A 22,285-nucleotide genomic window follows, 5' to 3' on the forward strand; every position below is an offset into this window, starting at 1 on the left:
TGGAGGATCAGCTGCAGGAAGAGCAGTCTTTTGGTGCACAGTCCGTCGAGGGTTGAAGACAGGCCAGTGGGTGTGGTACCAGGCCCGCTGCTTCTTTTCTTTTCTAGATGCAACACTTCAGTGTCCTTGATCTTCTTAGGTCATCAGGATCTGAGTTTTTGGGTTCCGGGGTGCCACCTAAATACTAAATTTAGGGGTGTTACAAGGAGTGCCATGTGGCAGCCAATGGGTTGCCCACCTTTAAGGTGACTACACCTTCTCTGTGACCACTTCGGTTGGGAAGTGGGCATATCCTTGACTCTAAAGGTATGGACAGGGAAGGGTTGATCATCTTCAGCATCTGGAAAGACCAGAGTTGCATTACAAAGGCGGCTAGGCCTTTGAAGCTTCCCGCCCTAGAATGTCCATCCTGCCTGGAGGAGGTGTCAGCACCCCCGCCCAGTGCAGGCTATTGTCTCTGGCCTCTGAGAGCACTGGCTCTCACTTTAGGGGGTCAGAAACAGGGCTAAGGTAGCCAAACTAATCAGGATCAGTCAGTCGATACACTAGTAGTTGGCAGGTTTTCAGGGGGCACCTCTAAGGTACCCTCTGGGTGCATGTATTGGTAAATCAACACTGGCATGAGTGTGGGTTCACCATTACGAGATGTTTGATACCAAACATCCTTATCTTCAGTGAAGCCATCATGTAACTGGGGAACTCATTTTGACTAATGTTCAGCACATGCATTTAAAATGGCTTCCCTGGTCACTTACTATATATGAGAATAGACAAAGACATAGCAGGGGTATATCTGCTCAGGCAGATATGCCCTTACATTAAATATTATGCACCCTGCCTTAAGGCGGTAAGGCCTGCTGCTAGAGGGGTGGCTGACATATATTGCATGCAATGTTAAGTGACATGGCACACAAGCTATGTGCCATGTCGTGTTTTCACTTTTGTCCGCACCAAGACATGCAGCCTTCAATGGCAGCCTGTCATGTGCTTGGTGAGTGTTCCCTTAGAGTGGCACAATTTGTGCTGCAGCCCTTACAGACCTTCTTTAGGACCCCAGGACCTAGGTACCAGGGTTCCGATTACATCCATAAAGTTGAAGTAGCTCTCCTACACCAGCAGGTGATGCCACTCTAATTCAACTCAGGTACCTACTTGGATGTGACGTCACAAGGCTGTATATAGTGGTAGCCCTGATACTCTAATGTCAGTTCCTGTCCTCTTTTTTAAGCCCTTAGAGGAAGAAAAATCAAAACTAGGGTCAAGCAGGCCACACCAAAGCCCATAATATAAAATAAAAAAAATTGACAGGTAAAAGACAGCCTACCAAACAGGAAAGCAAAGGTAGCATGGTGGATGTCACAAGATGCAACTGTGCCCCTGAAGAAAAAAATAGGTCCACTTTGGCACCCATAAGCGCAATCCATTAGCATTGTATACCACCTCAGCATATGGGTAGCGCCAAGGCGACAACCATACTTAAAAGACAATAATACAACCAAACTTGTCTTTATCAATACCAACCACAAGGTGCCTCTTCCTGCACAAAACCAATCCTGCATGCACCACAGACACCCTTGCACTATGGTGCAACTGTGCCTGCGTTGACGCTAGGCAGCCAAAACAGTGCCAGTGCAGGGGGAAGTACAGTAATGCACCATATTGCATAAATACAGTGCATTCCTACCCTTTCACATTGGGTTAGAGCAGCGCAGCAAGAAGGTTTGCTGCACTGCCCTATGCGAGTTCTCCATAAATAAGTCCCAGTATTTTTAACGTGTGGTTTGTTGTTCTTGTAATATGGTGAACCCTTGAGAAAGTCAATAGGCCTGTTTTATCTAAAGTGATACCCCCCCATATTGTGATGTGTTGTCTGGAATAGATGGGGGACACTGTGATTTTGAGGGTCATTAGTGCCTGTGTAGGCCTTTGTCTGCCCTGCTACGCTACCCTGAGAAAGTCAGGTGCTACAATGGGGTGCTTCTCTCCTAGTAAGTGGAAACAGTGGACCTAACAATTACCCAATTTCCTACAGAACCGTTTGACTGTGCCCAGAGCAAAGCCTTGCCAAGTTACGGACAAAACATCAGATGACTCTGCCTGAAGGTGGGGGTCTAGCTACCTAGTACCGCACCACACCACAGATTTGACAGGCATATAAAGTTTTTTTTGAGGGATGCCTGGACGCTAAGACAACATAAAGCACCTCTGGGGCAAGTTCAAAGGTGTGGTTGGTCAATCTCCAAGCATGAAGAACAAGTTATTTACCTTCAGTAAAGCCTGATCTGGTAGAGATTCCTTGTAGCTGCAGATTTCTTACCTTAGAATATCCCCCAGGCATGAGGCTGGATCTGGAAAATCTTGAGCAGTACCACTGCTTCCTGGTTTTTGGCAAGAAACTGCTCTGCGTCGGGGGGCCGGATGTGACATGTGCTATGCCTATATAGGCGCCAACCCAGAGAATTTACCTCAATTTCTATGGGACCGTTACCATGCCAGAAGCATAGAGCCACGGCAAGGTGTTGTGACTAGTGTGCCAAAACTACAGGACAACCTGATTCAACAGTAGGAAAAGTTCAGTTCACAGACTGGGGGGGATGGAAGGGTCAGTAAGGAATTTGCAGCTAGAGAGTCTCTACCAGATAAGGTGGCACAGAAGATACGTAACTTGTTCATCTGATAGAGACTTCTAGCCACAAATTCCTTACCTTAGAACAGACACCAAAGCCAACCCTCCCTGGAGTGGGCCTGCAAAATGACTCAAAAAAAAAACCTCTGGAAGACCAAACAGGCATGAAAGACCTGACTGTCAAGACAGTAGTGTTAAGTAAATGTCTCCAGAGAAGCCCACATAGCATCCTGAAAGATATCCAGTACAGGGACTATGCGAACTAACACACTCATCTCAGCTCTGACTCTGGTAGAATGAGCCAGCAAGCCCTCTGGAGGTTGCTTCTTGGCCAGTGTGTAGCAGATCATAATGCAAAGTACAATCCACCTGGAGACGGTGCGCTTCTGCACTGCTTTCCCTTTCTTTGTACCAGTGAACCCCACAAAGAGTTGATGGTCTACACAATGTTCTTTGGTACGATCAAGATAGAAGGACAACAGTGTAGTCTCTCGTCCTCTTTGGAAGGGTGTGAAGGAGTGAAATATGTCAGCAGTGTGGTTCTTTGGCCAACATGGAAAGATGCATCTACTTCTTTAAGAAATGGGCATGTGTGCAGTGAACCACTTTATCTAGGAAGAACCATGTATATGGCGGTTAAACAGACAGAGGCTGTAACTCGCTCACCCACCTGGCCGATGTGATGGCCACGAAGAAAACTATCTTGAGTGTCAGGAGTCAGAGAGGACAATTATGCATGGGTTTAAAGAGGGAACACAGCAGGTTGATCAAACCGAAAGTTAAGTCCGACTGGGGCACTGTGAAAGACTTGGGAGGGACCATGCATTGAAGACCTTTCAGGAAACTTGTCAAAAAGGGGGACTTAAACAGGGTGGGTTATTCCAGGAACCAGAAGAAAGCAGATATGGCAGAAAGGTACTTATTAACGGTGCCCACATTAAGGTCTTGCTGGGCTAAGGACAAACAACAAAACCTCAGACAAGGGTGCAGATAGTGGATCAATATTTTTGTCGGTGCACCAAGCCGCAAATGTGACCCAACAGCAGGTGTATAAGGTCTTTGCCGATGGACGCCTGACATCACAGACATTGGGAGGGAAGTTGAATGCCCTCAACTGTCCCTGCTCAATCTCACCGCTGTGACAGGAGATCCTCCCAAACGGGCAGCCTGATCAGAGGACAGATATTCATGCTCAGAAGTTCTGGATACCATAGCCTCCTTGTCCAATCCGGAACCACCAGGATAATCTTCCTCAGTACTCAGGAGAGGAGAGGTATTGATGGAAAGGCATTTAGAAATCCTGTACTCCAGTTTAATCAGAATGCGTCTCCAAGTGAAAGCCGCTTTGGAAACTCCAGCGAGCAAAGTGCTGACATTGTGCATTTTCTGCTGTGGTGAATAGATATAGCCAAGGTTCTCCCCAGTCCTCAAAGAGACCTTGAGCCACCTCTTGAAGCAGATGCAGTTAGTTGTCTGTGAGGCACCGACGACTGAGTTTGTCCGCCCTGCTGTTTAGAGATCTCACCAGGCGCTGTATGAGCAGGAAAATGTCTTGACGTTTCAGCTATGTTCAGAGGCACAGAGCCTCCTGGCAGAGGGTCCACAACCCCACTCCACCCTACTTGTTTCAGTACTACATGGCAATAGTGTTGTATATGAACACATGTACCAGCTCTTTGGTGGAGGGCAGGAAAGCGTTCAATGCCAACTGGATCGCCCTCAGCTCCAGAAGAGATTGATGTGGAACCAAGTCTCTGCCGGAGAATAGAGGCCTTGGATCTCCAAATCTTCCAGATAGCCGCCCCGACCAGAAGCAATGCATCGGTCACCACTGTCAGCTCTAGGTGGGGAACGGAGAGGGGTCTGCTGTTGACCCAATCGCGGTCCTGTAACCACGAGTGCAGATCTTTAGCAGCCTGGACCAGGTCGAAGAGAGTCCCCTAATGCTCCGCCCACTGGAATTTCAGATCCCAATGTAGAGCCCCATATGCCATTGATCATATTTCACCAGCAGGAGCTCATTAGGCCCAGTAGTTTCAGATTCCCAGAAATCTAGTACTGATAAAAATGTGGATCATAGCCCAAATGTTCTGGACTCTCTGGAGGGTAAGCGAGGAACTTCACTATGTTCAGAATGGCTAGGTTGAAAGGGAGTATCTGAGAAGGAGTCAATGTGACTTTGCCGTGTTGACATTGAACACTAGTGAATGCAGGCGGTCCACCTTAGTCTGGTGGTGCCTGACAACCCTTGGGGTGAGCCTGCCTTCAGCAGACAGTGATCAAGGTATAGAGAAACTGGGACCCCTGACTTCTGAAAGTGCGCTGCCACCACCACCGTCACTTTCGTGAACACCTGAGGTGTACTGGTTAAACCAAATGGGAGCATAGCAAAGTGGAAATGCTCCTGTTCCACTGTGAACCATAGGCAGCACCAATGGGGCTGCAGGACGGGTATATGGCAGTAGGCGTCCTGCAGGTCCAATGCCACCATTCAGTTTCCAAGGTCAGGGGCAGAGAAAACCTAGGCCAGCGTGACCATCTAGAATTTTTTCCTCTGGAGAAAGGCGTTGAGAGGGGGCAGGTGTTAAATAGGTCAAAGGCTATGCCCTTTATCAGCACCAGAAAATAGCAGGAATAAGAAGCACAAACTACTTATGGAGCAGACACCCTCTTGATAGCTCCTTTGACCAAAAGGGTCTTCTGTCAGTTGATGGGGGAATGGTGGAAGGTGCGGCAGCATGGAAAGGAATGCTAGGGCTACCCCTTCCAAATAATCTGCAGGACCCACCTTTGCGATGTTATGGCCCGCCAACCCGGAAAGACTCATCATATCCTGTCTCTCACTGGAAGCTGTGCTACAGTAAGGGGACAAAAAAGGGGTCTACCAGGTGAGGCTGCGGAGGAGCAGTGGACTGGCTGGCCCACTGACCTGGACTGCTGGGGTGGTGAGCACCACAGCCTCGACTGCAAAACTATTGGGCATCTTGTTGAGGATGGAGTACGGGGTGCACTGCTGAAGCTGCGAAAGGAGCAGTAGGGCTGATGCATTGGCAAGGTGGGGCAGGTAAGCTCATGAATCATGCTGCTCCCCTATTCTCCTTGAACTGCTCTAAATTGGAAGCTGCCTTGTCCCCAAACTGGTGAGCCCCATCAAAGGGCATGTCCTTGAGGGACAACTAGACATCGCCTGAAAAATAGGTGACTAAAGCCAAATTTGTCAGCAAACCGCAACACTAGTGCCAATGACCTGGCCTATGGGATCGGTGGTGTCAAAGCCCCAATGGATTTTGGACTTGGCAGTGTCACGACAGGCCAGTATAGCCTGGGCAAGGACTGGTCAGAGATCTTCTGGAACACCTAGGAAGACTTCCTCCGTCAAATCTCAAACGATGTGGGAATAGCTGCAAGAGGCAGCTGGAATTCACTGATCTAGGAGCCAACCTAATGGATGAGAAGAATCTCTTTCCAAAGCTCTCTACCTCTTTTGACTCCCTATCTGGGGGAGTACCTGGAAATGTGTTCGGGTTTCTCCTGCTTGTAGACGCCTGTATCGACAAGCTTTCACGGCAGGGGTACTGAAATAAACGGGGGCAGAGCAGTGGAGGCTTGCAATCTGGTGGTTGACAGAGGGGCCAGAGCATGGTTTGGCCCACACCTGCAACACGGTATTCGTAAATGCCTCAGTGGATGTTTACTTCCAAGATGGGGGGTGGCGGTCAAGCCACCCTGCGCATCATTGTGGCATAAACCGAGCTCTCTTCAGTGGCAGGAGTAGGGGGTAAAAGAAGTCCCGACTCGGGGGAGGTATCAAGAGCGCTAGCTTCTTGCAGGTCATCCTACCAATTCTCTTTGTGGTATGGCTGACCAAACTCATCACCTGCGTCGTAGTCACTGCCTGAATCTGGGCCAAACAGGAGATGCAGGGTATGTATTCTCCCTTGTGGAGGCGGCAGATGGAGTGGAGGAAGTGGTGTCACAATAGCGGCCGGGCGCAGCTGCAGTCGAGATCTAACTCAGTCAGAGTACAAAAAGTATCTCATATTCTGGCACTGATGGAGTTGCATCAGCATTGAAATTCTGGAAACAGTGTGGACTGTGGTGCCAAGGGCAGAGTCAGAATTGGAACCGGAGGCTGCCCTGTGATGGTGTTAGTGTTTCCAACTGGGGCTGAGGGTAAACTTGCTGGCAGTGTTCCAGATGGAGAGCCTCTTGGCTCCTTGGGGCTCGCCGGCACAGCACAGGGAGTTGGCAGGGATCCAATGAGTTGGAGCATGGCCTCACAGGACTCTTCGATCTGTTTCAGAGTGGGAGACGGCCCATGAAACTTACTTGGGTTGTGCTGGAACAAGTTGCGGGATAGGCTCTGATATCAATCAATGGTGCCACCCCTGGGCCTTCTCAGCAGATTGTAAGAACAGGAAGGATACAAATCCTGCATAGATTTGTTTTGCTTTTTCTATGACTTACTCGACGACTTTGATTGAGATGAAAACCGACCTCTGGAATGACTACTGTGACTTCTAGATCTGGAATGGGACCAAAATTTTGACTTGGACCAGTCTTGTCACTGGCTTTCAGTGCTTGGTGATGTAAAGTTTCACCTCCCAGTCTTGAATGGCCTTTGGGTTAATTGATACCCAGTCACTGCAGACCTTAGAGTTGTACCTCGACCACGGGCACCACAGGCAGACCTGATGAGGATCTGTCACAGATATTTGTTTGCAACAAGCCTTACAGGGTTTTAAATCTGCCTTTTTGGGAGGTGACATTTCCTTTTTACACTGAAAACATTAGAAGAGGTAAGGGTCTTGAAGAGATGTAGCTCTGGATCTATTTCTTTTGGGGCAAAAGAAAGGAACTGATGTCAGCACACAAGAGTGTTGCCGAGAAAAGCTCATTTCATTTCTGGAGTACAGGTACTGCTGAAAAGTTTCTGGATCAAGTCTAACGCCTGGGAAATATTCAAACGTTGAGGAATTCGCAGCCTGAAGTGTCTATCAGAAACTGATACTCCAGCCATCACTTTTTGTAATTCTCAATTATGCGCAGGCATGGGTTCCTTTGGATGCCTGCATCATAGGACTAAATGTGCACCGCGCTGTTGAGGCCAATGAGGCTGAAACATGTTTAGGGTAATCTGTGTTTCTTCACACAAGGGATATGAGCTGGTAGTTTGAGATAGATCTTTTTCAGGCAAGGCCAAGAGTGTTTTGCGGATCGTTGGTGGCCCCTGCAAGTGGTAGCACAGTGAGCAAAAATAAAAACTGGACTGGAATGTGGCCCAAAGTAATTGCTAGTGACCGCATTTACTTTAGGCATTCCATCTACTACTCTTTAGTCTTCTCTAGCAGAAGTAACAATCACACGGCCAGCTCTGGAAATCCTGAAAATGACCCTGACTCAGTACCAGGTGACACAATCATCAGTTCTTACCCTGTTACTTTGTCATTAAGTCGCGCCTTACACAGCATGCAGCCACAGCCCCTTCTCACCTGGTTGAGTCGGCTCATGTGTATCCATGTTCCCTTGCTCTGCAAAGTTTGGTGCAGTCACACTACCTACACACCAGGCATTGCACTGCCTATCTGAAAGCCCAAGCTAGCCACAATATCAGTTTCTCTAATTTTATTTTATGAACAAGCTATCCACTTTTAAGTCACAATTTCTTTTTAGTTGAGTGAGTTCAACACTCACCACTGAAACTTGTTGATCAGCATGTCACAAGTCTGAATCTCAGCAAGGCTGATTCAGCCTTCCATCCTTCCAAGAAAGGTAAATTGAGTACTTTTGTTAATAGTAGCACCTGTTAAGGTGCTTGGAAAGAACAGAAGTGCTGTATAAAGTGGTATATAAAAATCAATTTATTATTCATCCTATTATTATACGATCTGGGGCAGCGAAACTCAACAGTGCTAACCTACAAGGATCATACAGACGCATTACCTTCAAGTCCTTCTTCGTTAGCGATGCTCCGGCATCTACAAGAAGTTGGCAGACCCGCCTGTGCCGATGAAATGCCGCCTTGTGCAAAGCTGTCTCCCCCCTAAACCAAGGAGAGATAAAGGTGAAGAAAAGGACTCAGCTGTCAACGGGTATCGTGGGTTGGGGGTTAGTGGAGTGTGTGTGTGTGTATCTCTTTCTATTTATCTGAACATATATGTGTGTGTACAGATAGATAGATAGATAGATAGATAGATAGATAGATAGATAGATAGATAGATAGATAGATAGATAGATAGATAGATAGATATTTTATGTTTGACAAAGGGAAACAAATGCTTTCACAGAAAAAAGAGCGCACATGAAGAACAACAGGCTGTGCAAATGAAAAACTAAAGGAAAACCTGTGAGCACACCAAAGAACCAAGTAAAGCCCTTATTCCATGAGAATATTGTAAATTAACTGAGATGAGAGAGAGGCTCATGAGTTATTTTAAGTAGGGGAAGTCATTAGCTGTGAGTAGGACTGATTCCCATGGAGTAGGTGCAGGCGAGTTGGCTGAACGGTATAACAGAGACAGTGTTACTGTGACTCAGGGAGCGACACACCTGCCAACTTCTGAAAGTATTTCACCGTGTGAGGAAGGGGCGGGGCTTTGTGCCAAGGACAGCATGAGGCCCCTTAAACTCACTGCCTCCCCCTCCAATGCCACAACACAACACATCTTTTGAGGCTGCCGCTGACATCCTAGGGAGGTTTCACTCACTGGAATGGACATGGGCTGAGTCTCCATACAGTTAACCGGAAAGCTTCCTCTGCAGGGGTTTCTGGTTAACTGCGTGCACATTGTGTGATATCAGCTCCTCACCGGCTGATGTGTAAGGGAATTCGATATTGTGTGACACACATTGGCACCGTGTGATCTGGAAAGGCTGCAGCAAACCCCAGAAGGCAATAGTTAAGACAACAGAGAGGAAAGTGTTGGAAAGCTGAGTAGCGTGAATGACAGTGTGAATAAAATAAGACAAAACAAGCACTTGTGAGTGATACTGATTTGCATGGAACAATAACATATTAAATTGCAGCATTTGCACAGCCATTTTTTACCCTTTACAAGGTCTCCAAAACCCTAGGAAGTACAATGGCATTTATAGTCAGTGACTTATGGGTAAGTGAATTGATTCGGAGAAGGAAATGCATAGGCTAATAATTAGGTACAATCAAAATCAGGGGTCTAAAACTGAACTTGTGAAATTAGCCATTGAATGAGTGATACCGTGAGAATCTAGTTTAAAAAAAAAACACGCATTGGCAACGTCAATAGGCCTGAAGCTGGCAGACAGGCTTTTGGCTTTGTCAATGCTTGTTTTGTCATGACTTTTGGAAAACCTTATTGTTGGTGGAACTGTCTGGAACTTTGGCTAAAAGCAAAAATATGTTTTGTTCTCAAAAAGCACCCATTGCCAGAGAAGTCCCTGGAAATGAAGGGAACCATTTTGATGGAGGACAGACAGCTTGTGAAAGAGCAGAATGCCATCACTCACAGTGAAGTTAGCTAATGGCTGAAGTGGACTAACCCACTGCGCCATGCTGTATGCTAATGACAACAACAGACCAATGCATGAACAAGGCTTACTGAAAGCTACTATAAGTAAGGATATTTTATACACAATTTTAGTGAACTGAAAAGGTCATGGCTTATGGCAGACCTAAGAACAAAACATTTATAAGCCATTAAGTCTGTCCTGGGTAAACGTGTGCAATGGTTACATTTTATTTGTTTTTACTTGCAGGAATATGCCACAAAAAATTGTAAGCATTAGCAAAGCCAACAGGTCTGGCTTTAGCAAACGTAGAATGATGATTTGTGTTTGCAAACAAAAGAAACTGGACAAATGGCACAAAATATAAAAATATAAACAAGAGGAGTGGGCCAGCAGCACTGGCACAACAGCCCTGGCACTGAAGTGCACTCCTTTTCAAGTTGCTGTGCACATATGCTCCGGTGGAATGCTGTCACTTACAGTGCGAGACAGCCAATGGGTTTGAGGTGTGTGGATCCACTGTCTCATGCTGTATGTATGATGTGGTCGGCAAAAGTAAAATGTGAATGACAGCTGACTAGATCAACGAATGAAAAAGGATGACCCAACGCTGATGTAAATATGTATGTGTGGTTATTTACATTTTTTAATTGATGAGGCTGGGGAAACAGCTTAAGCAGCTCCAAAGACATACCTAGTAACTAAGCTGGGAGAGAGAACAGGGGCAACTAGGCAGTGATTTACTCAGTGGAGGTGGCCCTACTGGAACAGCACGTGGGTAAGAGGCTTCCATATCAAAGACTGGATAGTCTGAGAAATGATGCCAATGTGTGATCCCTATACCATCTTGTTTATCGGCAAGTGACCCCAAAGGGTAGGCCAAAAAATTGCTCTTAGGAAATGGATGGAGGGGAACAGCAGAAGCAATTGTAGGTTCAACTGTGAAATAATGCAGGAAATCTACAGTGAGAAGGGAAGACTTTGATTTCTAAGGTGCAAAGCCTCATTGGTCCATCAGGTAGAATTCTAGCCAATTGTCAAAGACGGATGCTGTGAAGTTCTGTAGAGTCCCCTTGTTGATTATCCAAAGAAAGGGCAACTCCTCCCAGGTGCCACAGTGTCTGGGACACGGTGCCATAGTATAGCTATATATCCGTGGCAGTTCCTCTGTGGTAGCGGAGGAGTGTCGCCTCCCCGCACTGCTGTGCAGAAAGCATCATAAATAAAATGTTGATAAAACTAATTTATTAGCATTTTATTTTTGATGCTTTCTGCCAGCAAACATAGTGCGAGGGCAGGGCCATTGCGTCACTGTTGCTAATGACTGGCAGCAGTGAGGAGTGGCCACTTCAATTTGAAGTGCGCATGTAGGTTTGGCCGGCTACCTTGCCATGGCCAACCCGACATACACAATTCAAATATCTGCAACCTGGCTGTTTTCAACAGCATGGTTGGAGAGCAGGCACAGGCTTACAGTGCCTTTTGGAGCATGCAGCCGGCCCGCTCCAGCCAATCAAGACGCTTTTTTCATGATGCTTTACCGCATGAAAACAGCGCCTTGATTGGATGAGCAAGCTGGCTGTGGGCTTCGCGCTCGGAGGACGTGCGGCAGAAGAATGGGGACGTGCAGCAGAACATTGAGTATGGTAAGTTTTTTTTATATTTATACTGGTGTGTATGTTATGTGTGTAGTTTTTTGTGTGCCTTTTGCGCCCCTCCAATTTAATTTGCTACCAACCAACACTATTATCTATCTATCACATTTTTACTTTTTTTCTTTCCTAACACTGATCTGTACATTTTGTTATTTGCTTTGTTTGCTATTATTTGATGTCTAACCTTGCTCCTTCTTCTGGGAAGGGTATTATCCACTGTGACCTCATTAATACCTCTTACATAACTTTGGTTTGTATGTCCATGTCATAGCTTGATTTGTTCTTGGTATTTAACTTTAGACTGATGGTGCTTTATTCATTCTAATTGCCTGTGACCTATGACTATGTTACAATTCACACAGCTACTGCACAAGGCTTTCGTTTAGTCGGGATGGACAACAATATATAAATAAAATGATGTCAGCTGCACTTCTATAAGCTTTTGTATAACCTCCATCGGATGTGTGCCAAGCCAGGTTCTACGCTGCGGTTTATGTCATGCCCTGCATTTAGTAGCTAGTTATATCATCTCCTCGTTTGACCATTTGGTTGTAATTTGCTCGTTTTCTCTTATTATTTAATTGAACTTATGATGTGTGTGGGCTCCCGTTCAGCCTAATACTAATGTCTTAGCAAAAGCATTGATCAGGCAATGGGTCTCTGGTGACTTAAAAGATCACTGAAGCTAGTGATGAGACTTTATGCATTATGGGAAACAGACAAATATGCATAAATATGCTCTTGAGCCACTCTTGGTGGAGGCAGTTACAGGCCTGGTCTTTGTTGGACTTACAACAGACATGTAAATAGACCTGTAGTTTTAGAATGATGACGTTCTCCTCAAGAGTTACAACTACAAAAGGGACGCGTAAGACCAGGGACCACTGGACACATACACATATAGTAAGAGGGTGAAGTTCACGTCAGGTGGGCAGGAAAGATGCCTTTCTTTAGTTTGTAAGCAAAGTGCCCCGTTATACACTTACGTGCCACTCTCGGCCATCTCTAGTAAATCCTTTGGACCTGGAAGAGAGAGAGAGACAATGTTTATTTAGAAGAACAGACAAAGCCAGGGTGTTCATATTCTTGGTTGCAAGCAAGGGAGAATGCAGCAGAAGCGGATGGGTAAAAGCAGCGGGGTTGATGTAAAGCTGGATTTGAATGCTGCACACATTTCCTGAGCACTGACAGGTCATAGTTCACTAAGGAGGACTATTTCACAGTTGCTGTTGGGACAGTTCTAGCGGTGACAGGACGGGGAAAACCTGCTCCCAGATACTACTCTGTTGCAAGCTCAAGGTTCTGCCTCTCGACCTTTTTCATAGGAGTTAATAGAAGTCCAAAGAAATCCCAGTTAATTTTATGGAGGCGCTTTCAACTCTGATGTGGGCTCAGTTTAACAACAAAAGGCTCCTTCCAGATTCTATGACCAGGGCTGTGCAAAATAACTGGGATATCCTTACCTCCTCCAGTTCAGTTAAAGGACATTCAGGGGGTCCTCCAAACAGCACGCAGGGAAGTCTCAACCACTGCTATATTTAAGCGGCCCTTAGCACAGCTGCACAGCCCCCCTAGTATAGATGCCCTGTATGATTGGCCGGAGATGCTTGTTTAAAGCACCTCTGCCACAGTTCAGCAGCATCCCTGGCATCACTCACCCTGGAAATACTGAACCATCCTGGACATCATAGGGCATTCTGATAGGATACTCTTTCCAGATCAAGCAATTCTGATGGTGTACTCGCTAGCACAGGAATGATGAAGAATGACGCAACTCGTACCACAGTACTTCTTAATGTGCAACATGTACGGCTTCTTTCCACCGTGGAGCACTATTACTCACGCAGCACACACATTAGTCTCTCGTGCACCCGCTGGTTCTCACACCACAGCATGGCGGACACACGTGTTTACTGCTGCAGAGGAATAATGCTCCTAGGTATTGTGACAGATGCTGAAGTACTGTTCACGCTCCTTCGTAATGGAATTCTCTCCCACCTTCGCTTCGAGCTGAGATGGAGCCTAAGGCCCGTATTAATACTTTTTTAGCGCCGCATTTGCGTCATTTTTGACGCAAAAACGGCGCAAACTTGCAAAATACAATTGTATTTTGTAAGTTTGCGCCGTTTTTGCGTCAAAAAGCGGCGTAAACGCGGCGCTAAAAAAGTATAAATATGGGCCTAAGGGGGTCATTCTGACGGCCAACGACCGCGGGAGCACCGCCAACAGACTGGCGGTGCTCCCATGGGCATTCTGACAGCCGCGGTCAGAAACGGGAAACCGGCGGTGTCCCGCCGGTTTCCCGCTGCCCAAGGGAATCCTCCATGGGGATTCCGACCCCCTTACCACCAGCCTGGTTCTGGCGGTTTTGACCGCCAGAGCCTGGCTGGCGGTAACGGGTGTCGTGGGGCCCCTGGGGGCCCCTGCAGTGCCCATGCCAATGGCATGGGCACTGCAGGGGCCCCCTAACAGGGCCCCACCAAGATTTTCAGTGTCTGCCAAGCAGACACTGAAAATCGCGACAGGTGCAACTGCACCCGTCGCACCCCTTCCACTCAGCCGGCTCCATTCGGAGCCGGCATCCTCATGGAAGGGGGTTTCCCGCTGGGCTGGCGGGCGGCCTTCTGGCAGTCGCCCGCCAGCCCAGCGGGAAACTCAGAATTACTGCGGCGGTCTTTTGACCGCGCAGCGGTATTCTGCCGGCGGGACTTTGGCGGGCGGCCTCCGCCGCCCGTCAAAGTCAGAATGACCCCCTAAGTCTTTTGGAGGGTCTTTAAGAATGTGGCTATTCAAGCAGACATATTCATGTTATTGTAAGTAGAGTTCCTGTTATTCAGCACCAAGAATCCATTGGCTTCATCGAACCACATTAACATTACTTCTCAAACTCTCTTTTAGCTCTGCCTCTAAAGTATTTAAGAAAAAAAATATTTGCTGTGAAATACCCCTCGTGGTCCCATACACACAACATTTCTTGGGAGGCAGGACGCTGACTCCACCCGGGAAGGTTGGTCTTGCTCTGTGCAACACGAGTTCTTGTTAGCTAAAAAGGTTCCAAGCCGACCCTTCGAACAGGTCATCTTGTACCAACATGTCCAACTATTGATCGCCACAGCTTCTGTCTAAATACTACTGGGACTTGTCACTCCATCTTGCAATTATTTTTCCCCACTACATGGACACACAACATTCACATCGGGGCATGCCTGCGCAGGCAGGCACCGCGTGGACACGCGGAAAAGCAAACTTTGAATGTGTTTGCGTTAATGGTTGCCTCTGAGATGCACCTGCGAGCACGGCCTGCTCTAAAATGCAACATACTGACGGTGCTCTTCTGGTGAAATTTTTTTTCTTTAGGGCACTGATTTAATCAACGGTGCCTCAGTTCTGCGAGTTATAACCCAACCATGAGCCTCTGTTGGGAGAGAGGTGATTGGTACGTGGCTTTCGTGTCTGCAGTATTGTAATAACATCACAGCACATCCTCCCGTGAAGTGCGTTTGCGCTGCTCTGAGGGAGCACCATGGATAGTAGAGAATGTCTGTCATCAGCCTTATACGGTGGAGTGGGGGCTGTGCGCGAGGACCCGAGTTGTGCTCCCATCTTGTTTTTGTCTCTGCACCTGTGCATGAACGTGAGGTGAACAAGAAGGGGGATATAAGATGTGGTCACAGAAGTTATCAGGGATGCGCTCACCCCCCATTTGATCCTGTAATCTAGGAACAATGGTACAGCTCAATTCAGCAGAGCAGTGGCCTTAAATTAAGCCTTGGATAACCCACCACAGGCTGCTGGCGCCTGTGGCCCGATGTCACGCTCTTGGGGTCACAGACACTGATCGCAGGCAAGAATGAGCAGCGGGTGACTGGTCCACAACTCTCACAAGGCGCTATGTGCACCTGCACTCTCCAGACACTGAGGCCTGCATTCGGTGCCTTACTCGGGCTTTAGGCCTCAAATAATCTGCTGGTGCGAGCCTGCCCCCCAGGGACCCCCGTTCCCTCCCTCGTCTCCCTGGTGCCCGCGTTCAACCGTTCCAAATCCGCCTCAGAAAGACAACAAAAAGGGCCCCCGGCGGGGTGGGGCGGGCGCGGGGCAGCCCGGGCCTTGGGAAAGCTGCCGGCTGGTCGCGGCGGGGAGCCCGGGACGCCCAGAGAATGGAGGCGGAGAGACGTGGGAGGGAAAGAAAGGAAAGGAAGGAATAACAGGAATGAGCGCGGGCTCCGTCGAGGGAAGCGGCGGGGAGGGCACGCAATCCAGAGGACACGCTGGAGAGGTCGGCAGTGCGCCCCATGCCCAGGGATGGGGGGAGGCGGGCAGGAAGCGCCTGACCTCCAGCTGGGACCCGGCTCTATCGGTAATGTCTTTAATGGACTGGAGTTCTCCAATTCAGGGGGTCCCCGCAGCCCCTGCCTTCCATCAAGCCCACCCCAGTGAGACGCTCCTAAGAGGGGGCGTGAGGAGGGAACGAAACGGAGATGAAAGGGCTAAAGCGAGACAACGGAAGCGATCAGGCAACAGAGGAGGGAGGGGATGGGTAAACAGAGAAAAAGGGTGTTTAAGTGAACGAAGAAAGCTGAACGCAGAGAAAGAGGTGGGGGCGTGTTCTGCTCTGAAAAGGTGCTTAAGGTAAAGCACAAAAGCACTGCTCTGCAGTACCTTGCACCATGGATAAATTATGGGTGGTACATGGGCTTTCCCAAGCAACCACCCATGGATTCCATGCAGAGTTCTATCTGCTGACAATAGCAGAAAGGGTTTAGCGCCAAAACATAACAACTCTTTGAAGTTTAAGTTAGAAAAACACTTTTATTTTCCACATTTTTCTGACTTTCCATTTGTGCTGCACTGTAGAGCACACACCCAATGTGGAAAAAGTTTTAAAGTTTGTCTAAGCATGCTGTTTTGTACCGCCAGGGTACTCTATAGGTATAAAACATATGCTCGACACAACACAGTCAATCACAAAGGTAAGGGGTTGTGGGTTCAACCTACAAATTTGCATATAGACTTGTTACTCTAATGCCTTATGCTCACTGGAAAGCTGTACTGCCAACAGTGGTCCTTTCAGAGGGGTGCAAAGAGAAAACTTGTTGCACTCCACTACCAATGGAGGTCCTCATAGAAGAGTGCAATGGAGAAGGAAAACTGTAGCAGTGCTATATTAGCAACAGAGCCCTCAGAGCTACTTGTATGGGTAAAAACAGGAAATGTGTGGGCAGACACCAAGGGCTTGAAGCTCAGTGATGCACAGAAGTGATGGCCAGTAAATACACATCTTTGCGGGTCAAAAGTCACAACTGGAAACTGGGTAAGGGTTTACACGAAGCCACCGTCAGAAACGTTAGAACCAAATTAAGGTCCCATTGCGGCATAAAGAAAGTGAAGAGGAAAACATGTTATATAGCCCCTGCAGAATCCTTACAATTATTGGGGACTTGAACAAAGAGGTCAGATCAGGTAAACAAATTAATACTAATAAGGCTACAACATTTACTTTAGCTCTGCCCAATGTTCAACCTTACTTATCCAACAAAAACCACTGCAGATACTACTGGAGAACGCTTATTGTGCCAGCGAGCACAAGTGACAAGTAAGATGCAAGATGCCAGCATACCTATCAGGCAGAGCACCTTCAGGAATGGACCTTGAGTTCTGTTCTGAAACATTGCAATCATATTCCCAATGTTGCAGAACCCCCTGGGAGGGAGGAAAGCCTAGAATGATGTTGCATCTAGCACTGTCCTTATGAACATGAGCTGAGACGGCTTATGGTTTGACCTGGACAGACTGATGAAGAAAGCCAAGTCGAACAGCAGAGACAGCACATCGAGCCCACCTTGAGCAGCTAATCGTCCAGGTATCAGAACAGAGATCCCCAAACTGAGCAGATGTGCCACAAACACAACTATCTTCTTAGCGAGGACCCTAGGTGCTGATATTAGTCTTAATAGAAGGACTGCAAATTGGTAATGAGTGGACCCTGCACAAACCGGAGGTAATGTGGTACCACTGCCAATCTTCTGATTCTAGCTCCAAAAGCACCTAAGCCATGAACAGCTCCTAAACGTCTGCTTGCACAGGTAAAAATTCAAGACCGTGTGATTGAGGATTGCACTCAAACCATTGTCCTTCTTGGGAACAAGCAGGTAGAGCCAGTAACATCCCTGTCCACCTTTCTGGTATGAGATCAACTCTATCACTTATTTCTGCAGAAGGACTGCAGTGGGATAATGGAGGAGATCTCTGTTGGAAAGAAATGGCATCCATATTTTCTACACTTTGCAAGGCCCACAGGTTCATTGTAATGGCCTTCCAGGCCAGTAGGTAGGACAACACCCTTACTCCAACCTTCTGTACATGTTCCCTTAAGGGAAAACTATATCAGCTTCCTTTGCCAGTCATTGTGCCTGCCACCTAGAGTGCAGCTGAGGATCTTGTGGAAGCACTGAAGACAGTGACGGTATCAGTATCAGAACATCCACCAAGCATCCCACAGACGATGAAGTCTCACGACTGACATCTTTCCTGTCGTGGGAGGAGGGAATAGGTCTAATTGGCAAGTAGGTCAACATCTTGGGGCACAAAATGAACCAGTGTCCGAATGAATGTGCTTACTTGCGTAGTACAAATGCATTTCTCACAATAGTATGTGTTATTCCAATAAGTGGATAAGTGTTGGGGTATGTTACCTAGAGGGGTACAATATAAATACACATGGAACTATGATGGTGATCCTATGTCCCATGATTAGTACAAAAGTAGACACGCACAAAGATAGTGCACTGGGGTTAATGTGTTATGGTGACTGGCCCCAAGGCCACAATGTCCCACAGGCCACTCAGGCCTCCAGATAGGAAATCATCTAGAGAGGAAAACTTTAACACCACCTACAATGTTTAGACTTCAGGTCTAAACTTAGACTTCGGGTCTAAACTTAAGCTTCGGGTCTGTCTTGGACTTCTGGTCTAAAGTTAGACTTCAGGTCTAACTTAGACTTCAGGTCTAAAGTTAGCCTTCAGGTCTATCTTAGACTTCAGGTCTAAAGTTAAATGTCAGGTCTAAGTTTACCTTCGTGAATCGGGTTCTCAGCTTTTAGTTCTGTAAAGATCAAAGTTACTGGATCAGTCTCCATTCATGATCTAAAGCAGTGTAAATAATTCAGAGTAGTCATCTTCTGTAACCTAATGCAGGTCAAAGAACAACAGTAATCCACTAAAGCACTCAAATTCATAGTAATTTATTTAAGGGTAATCTCATTCTGTAATCCAATAAATCAGAGGACTCTCCTTATGTAACACTATGAACGTCAAAAGTGTCAGAAATTTTTTCTGTGACCCAGTACAGGGTGAAGTAAGATGATTGTTAATATAATGGTCGGCGAACTAATCAGAGCATTAAATTCCTATAGATTAAAACAGGGTATAATATCACAATGGGTAAAGAAATCATAGTATGTATTTGTAATTTAATACAGAGTAAATTACTCGGAGCAATTGCATTTATAAAGGATGAATAATCAAGACATTCTAATTCAATAATACGTATAAGGTAAAGTAAACACATGTTTCTGCATAATAATGCAGGGTAAAGTTGTAATAATATGTAGTAGTAATGTGGTTCTATAATCTGATGCAGGGCAGATTAGTCAAAACTCTGGGCCATATTAATTGCCAAGTGGCGCAGAGCAGCACAGCAAGTCACCTTGCTGCGCTGCATCACAGGGAAAGAGCAGGAATGCACCGTATATATCCCAATACGGTGCATTCCTGTTCTCTTCCCAGCGCTGACGCACAATGGGCTGCTTGGCATCAACACAGGCACCCTTGCACCCGGCGGTCTCCATTGCATGTGCTATTGTTCTTATGCTGGAAGTGTTTCCTTCAACAATCTCCTGAGGCTTTTCTCTCTTTCTATGTGCGCTACAGAATGCAGCACACATAGAAAGGGGAAAATATAAGAAAAAATATAGATACTTCTCCTCGTTATGCCTCACCTGGGGAGGTGTAAGTTTCTGGTGCATTCCCAGGTCTACCACTTCTGGTAAATCTGGGAATGCTTAAAAATCCATGGATGCTGCATGCAAACACCCAAGCAACACCCATGGAATGTATCCCAGATGCAGAGGAAGGCAACGCAGTGATTTGTGCTGCATTGGTTTACTTGAGATTTTTGAAACCACTCACAGCCACACAAGTTGGCCTCATGTGGGTTCATAAATCTTCTTTTGAGTTGCATCGCGCATGCACCACATTGCATGGTGCAAGTGTGACAGAAATAGGGCCATATTAATGTCTAAGCCTGAGTGATCATTTTGTGCAAAATGTAGAGGAGAAATAGTTGTGGTTCACGTAATTTTGCCTCTAAGTTCCATGAAACAGAATGAAAAAAAGGCACCAAAAAACACGAGACACAAAATGGTTCTGCATTTTCTGGGTGAACGTTTTTCATCTGTAAGCCAAAAAGCTGATTTTTAACAATTTGTTCAAAGTTCTACTTCCTACAATTGGACACTAATTAAACCTGGATACATATCTTAGGGGTGTGAGAAACAGCAAAGTTGGCTTCCTATTCTGCACACATTTGTTTAAACTAGAGCAACATGTGTGAAGTGTGTACCTATTTGTAGGTTAGGGATACAATGAGATTTCTGTAGATAAAATTAAAGCAGGTCACTCGGTAGCCATCTTCCTTATTCTGTGCTTTGAGCTCCCTCCGCACCATTTGGATTGCTACCAGGCAGCACAAATTAATCCAAAGTGTTTGTTTGCCAACCCATTTGCACTCCTGTGGTGTTATGTTAGGGTATTTCTAAAGCTCACTATCCCCCATGAGGGTATCCTGGTGCTGAGCATGCGTGTGTGCCTAGCTCTGCCCATGGTAGGTTTATTAATTGAAACACCACGTCGTCAGCTTCTTACGGAATTCAAGAAGAGAGGAGGAGGCACTGATGTGGGGTGGAGGGGTCGTTCAACAGTTGGTAGGAGCGATGTAAGAGAACGCCCGTCCTCCTGATCTGCTTTTGTGTATGCATGGGATGTGTGTGATTAGGAGTCCTGCAAAGTGGGTGTTTGGGTGGTTGATGGAAGGAGAGGTGACTGTTCAGGTAGGTGGGGCCTAAGTTGTATAGTGCATTGAATGTGTGTGTGAGGAGTTTGAAATAAGCACAAAGTCGAGGTAGAAGTTGCTGTATAAGGAGCTGAGTTTGTTACAGAATAATTGTGAGAGCTTGTTGCAAAGGTCTTGTAAGGGGGTAATGCTGCAGGAAGCGGCAAGAGGTGCGTGAAATCTTTGATGATGGTGAAGATATCCTTGCTGCTATTAGTAGTGGTGTCAATGCTATTTGCACAAGCTGTGCGTTTGGTGTTCCTTATCTACTGGTGGTAGCGTCCTAGGGAGGGTTTAAAGATGTCTACCTTTGGTTTCATGACTTGTTCTCCATTTGCACTTCAGTTGCTTGCAGTAGCATTTTGTCAGCCTGTGTTCCTCTGTGTATCAGCTGGCCTGTTGTCGGGCTCTTACAGCTGGGTTGTACTTGAGGAGAGTCAGTTTGTCAGCGTATGTAGTACTCTAGCTGTTGAGGATTGAATCCCACCCCTCTATTATGATCCTTTTCCAGCTGCAGTGGACCGGGCGGGTCCGGTGGAGGTAGGTCTGACGAGGTGTGGGGTGGGTATGCTGATACTGATGAGGGAATGGTCTTTTCAGGTCATAGTTGCTGGCTTATCAATTGTGATGTTGTTGATTTGGGAGAAAGTCAGGTCCAGTAGGTGTCTGGCAGTGTGGATAGGTTCTGTAACATCCTGGGTGTAGCCGGGGTTTTCGAGAAAGGCTGTAGAGTTTGGATGATGACCATCTTCAGGGTGAAATAAAGGTCTCTGAGGAGGATGATTTTCAATTTGGAGAATGTAGAAATGTCAAGTTTGATGTCTAAAGAATTGTAATTTAAAACCGTCTTTAAAGGTAAAGTTAGATTTTAAGTTGCAATTCTGAAAATGCCACTTTTAGAAAGTTGGCATTTTCTTGTTCTAACCATTTGGTGCCTGCAATGGGTCACGTGATGAAAGGATGAAAATGACGGAGTTGCTGATGAGGGGTGTGACGAAGTCTGTGATATCTCTGGCGAAACTGGTGTGGGGATCTGGTGGTCCGTATATAAGGGTTCAGCCCAGAAGTTGGCTGTGATGCATATCTTGAATGTGAGGTGTTCCATGTAGCTGGTGGAGGTGTCCGTGTTGGTGGTGCAGCTTATGGTATCGATGAATACGATGATGTGTCCACCTCCAGCCTTGTGTGGACGGTCTGGCCTAGAGATCTTGTATCATGTGGAGATGGCTGTGGTGAGGTCTCATGCAGAGGTTGAGTATAGCCTTGTTTTTGTGAGGAAAAGCAGGTCCAGAGTGTTGGCGTGCAGTAGATCTCATATCCCCATGGCGTGTTTGGTGAGCGAGAGGGTGTTGTGGAGCATGCATGTGATAGTGGCACATTGTGTGGATGGTTTGTGGGATTTGTTGATGTT

At 46.7% G+C, this 22,285-nt stretch overlaps 1 protein-coding gene across 4 annotated transcripts in view; it reads right to left on the reverse strand.

Annotated features, from left to right (window-relative positions):
• The window catches only part of DGKI (diacylglycerol kinase iota), a 909,351-nt gene that overhangs the window by 8,189 nt on the left and 878,877 nt on the right, over window positions 1-22,285 (reverse strand). For all 4 annotated transcript variants that reach the window (XM_069227966.1, XM_069227965.1, XM_069227964.1 and 1 more), the window contains exons 31-32: window positions 12,753-12,789; window positions 8,570-8,669 (exon numbers count right to left, since the gene is read on the reverse strand). In XM_069227966.1, coding sequence (XP_069084067.1) covers window positions 8,570-8,669; window positions 12,753-12,789 — 137 coding nt within the window. The remainder of the gene's footprint in view (window positions 1-8,569; window positions 8,670-12,752; window positions 12,790-22,285) is intronic.

This window comes from Pleurodeles waltl, chromosome 4_1 (assembly GCF_031143425.1).
Source record: "Pleurodeles waltl isolate 20211129_DDA chromosome 4_1, aPleWal1.hap1.20221129, whole genome shotgun sequence".
Taxonomy (NCBI): Eukaryota; Metazoa; Chordata; class Amphibia; order Caudata; family Salamandridae; genus Pleurodeles; species Pleurodeles waltl.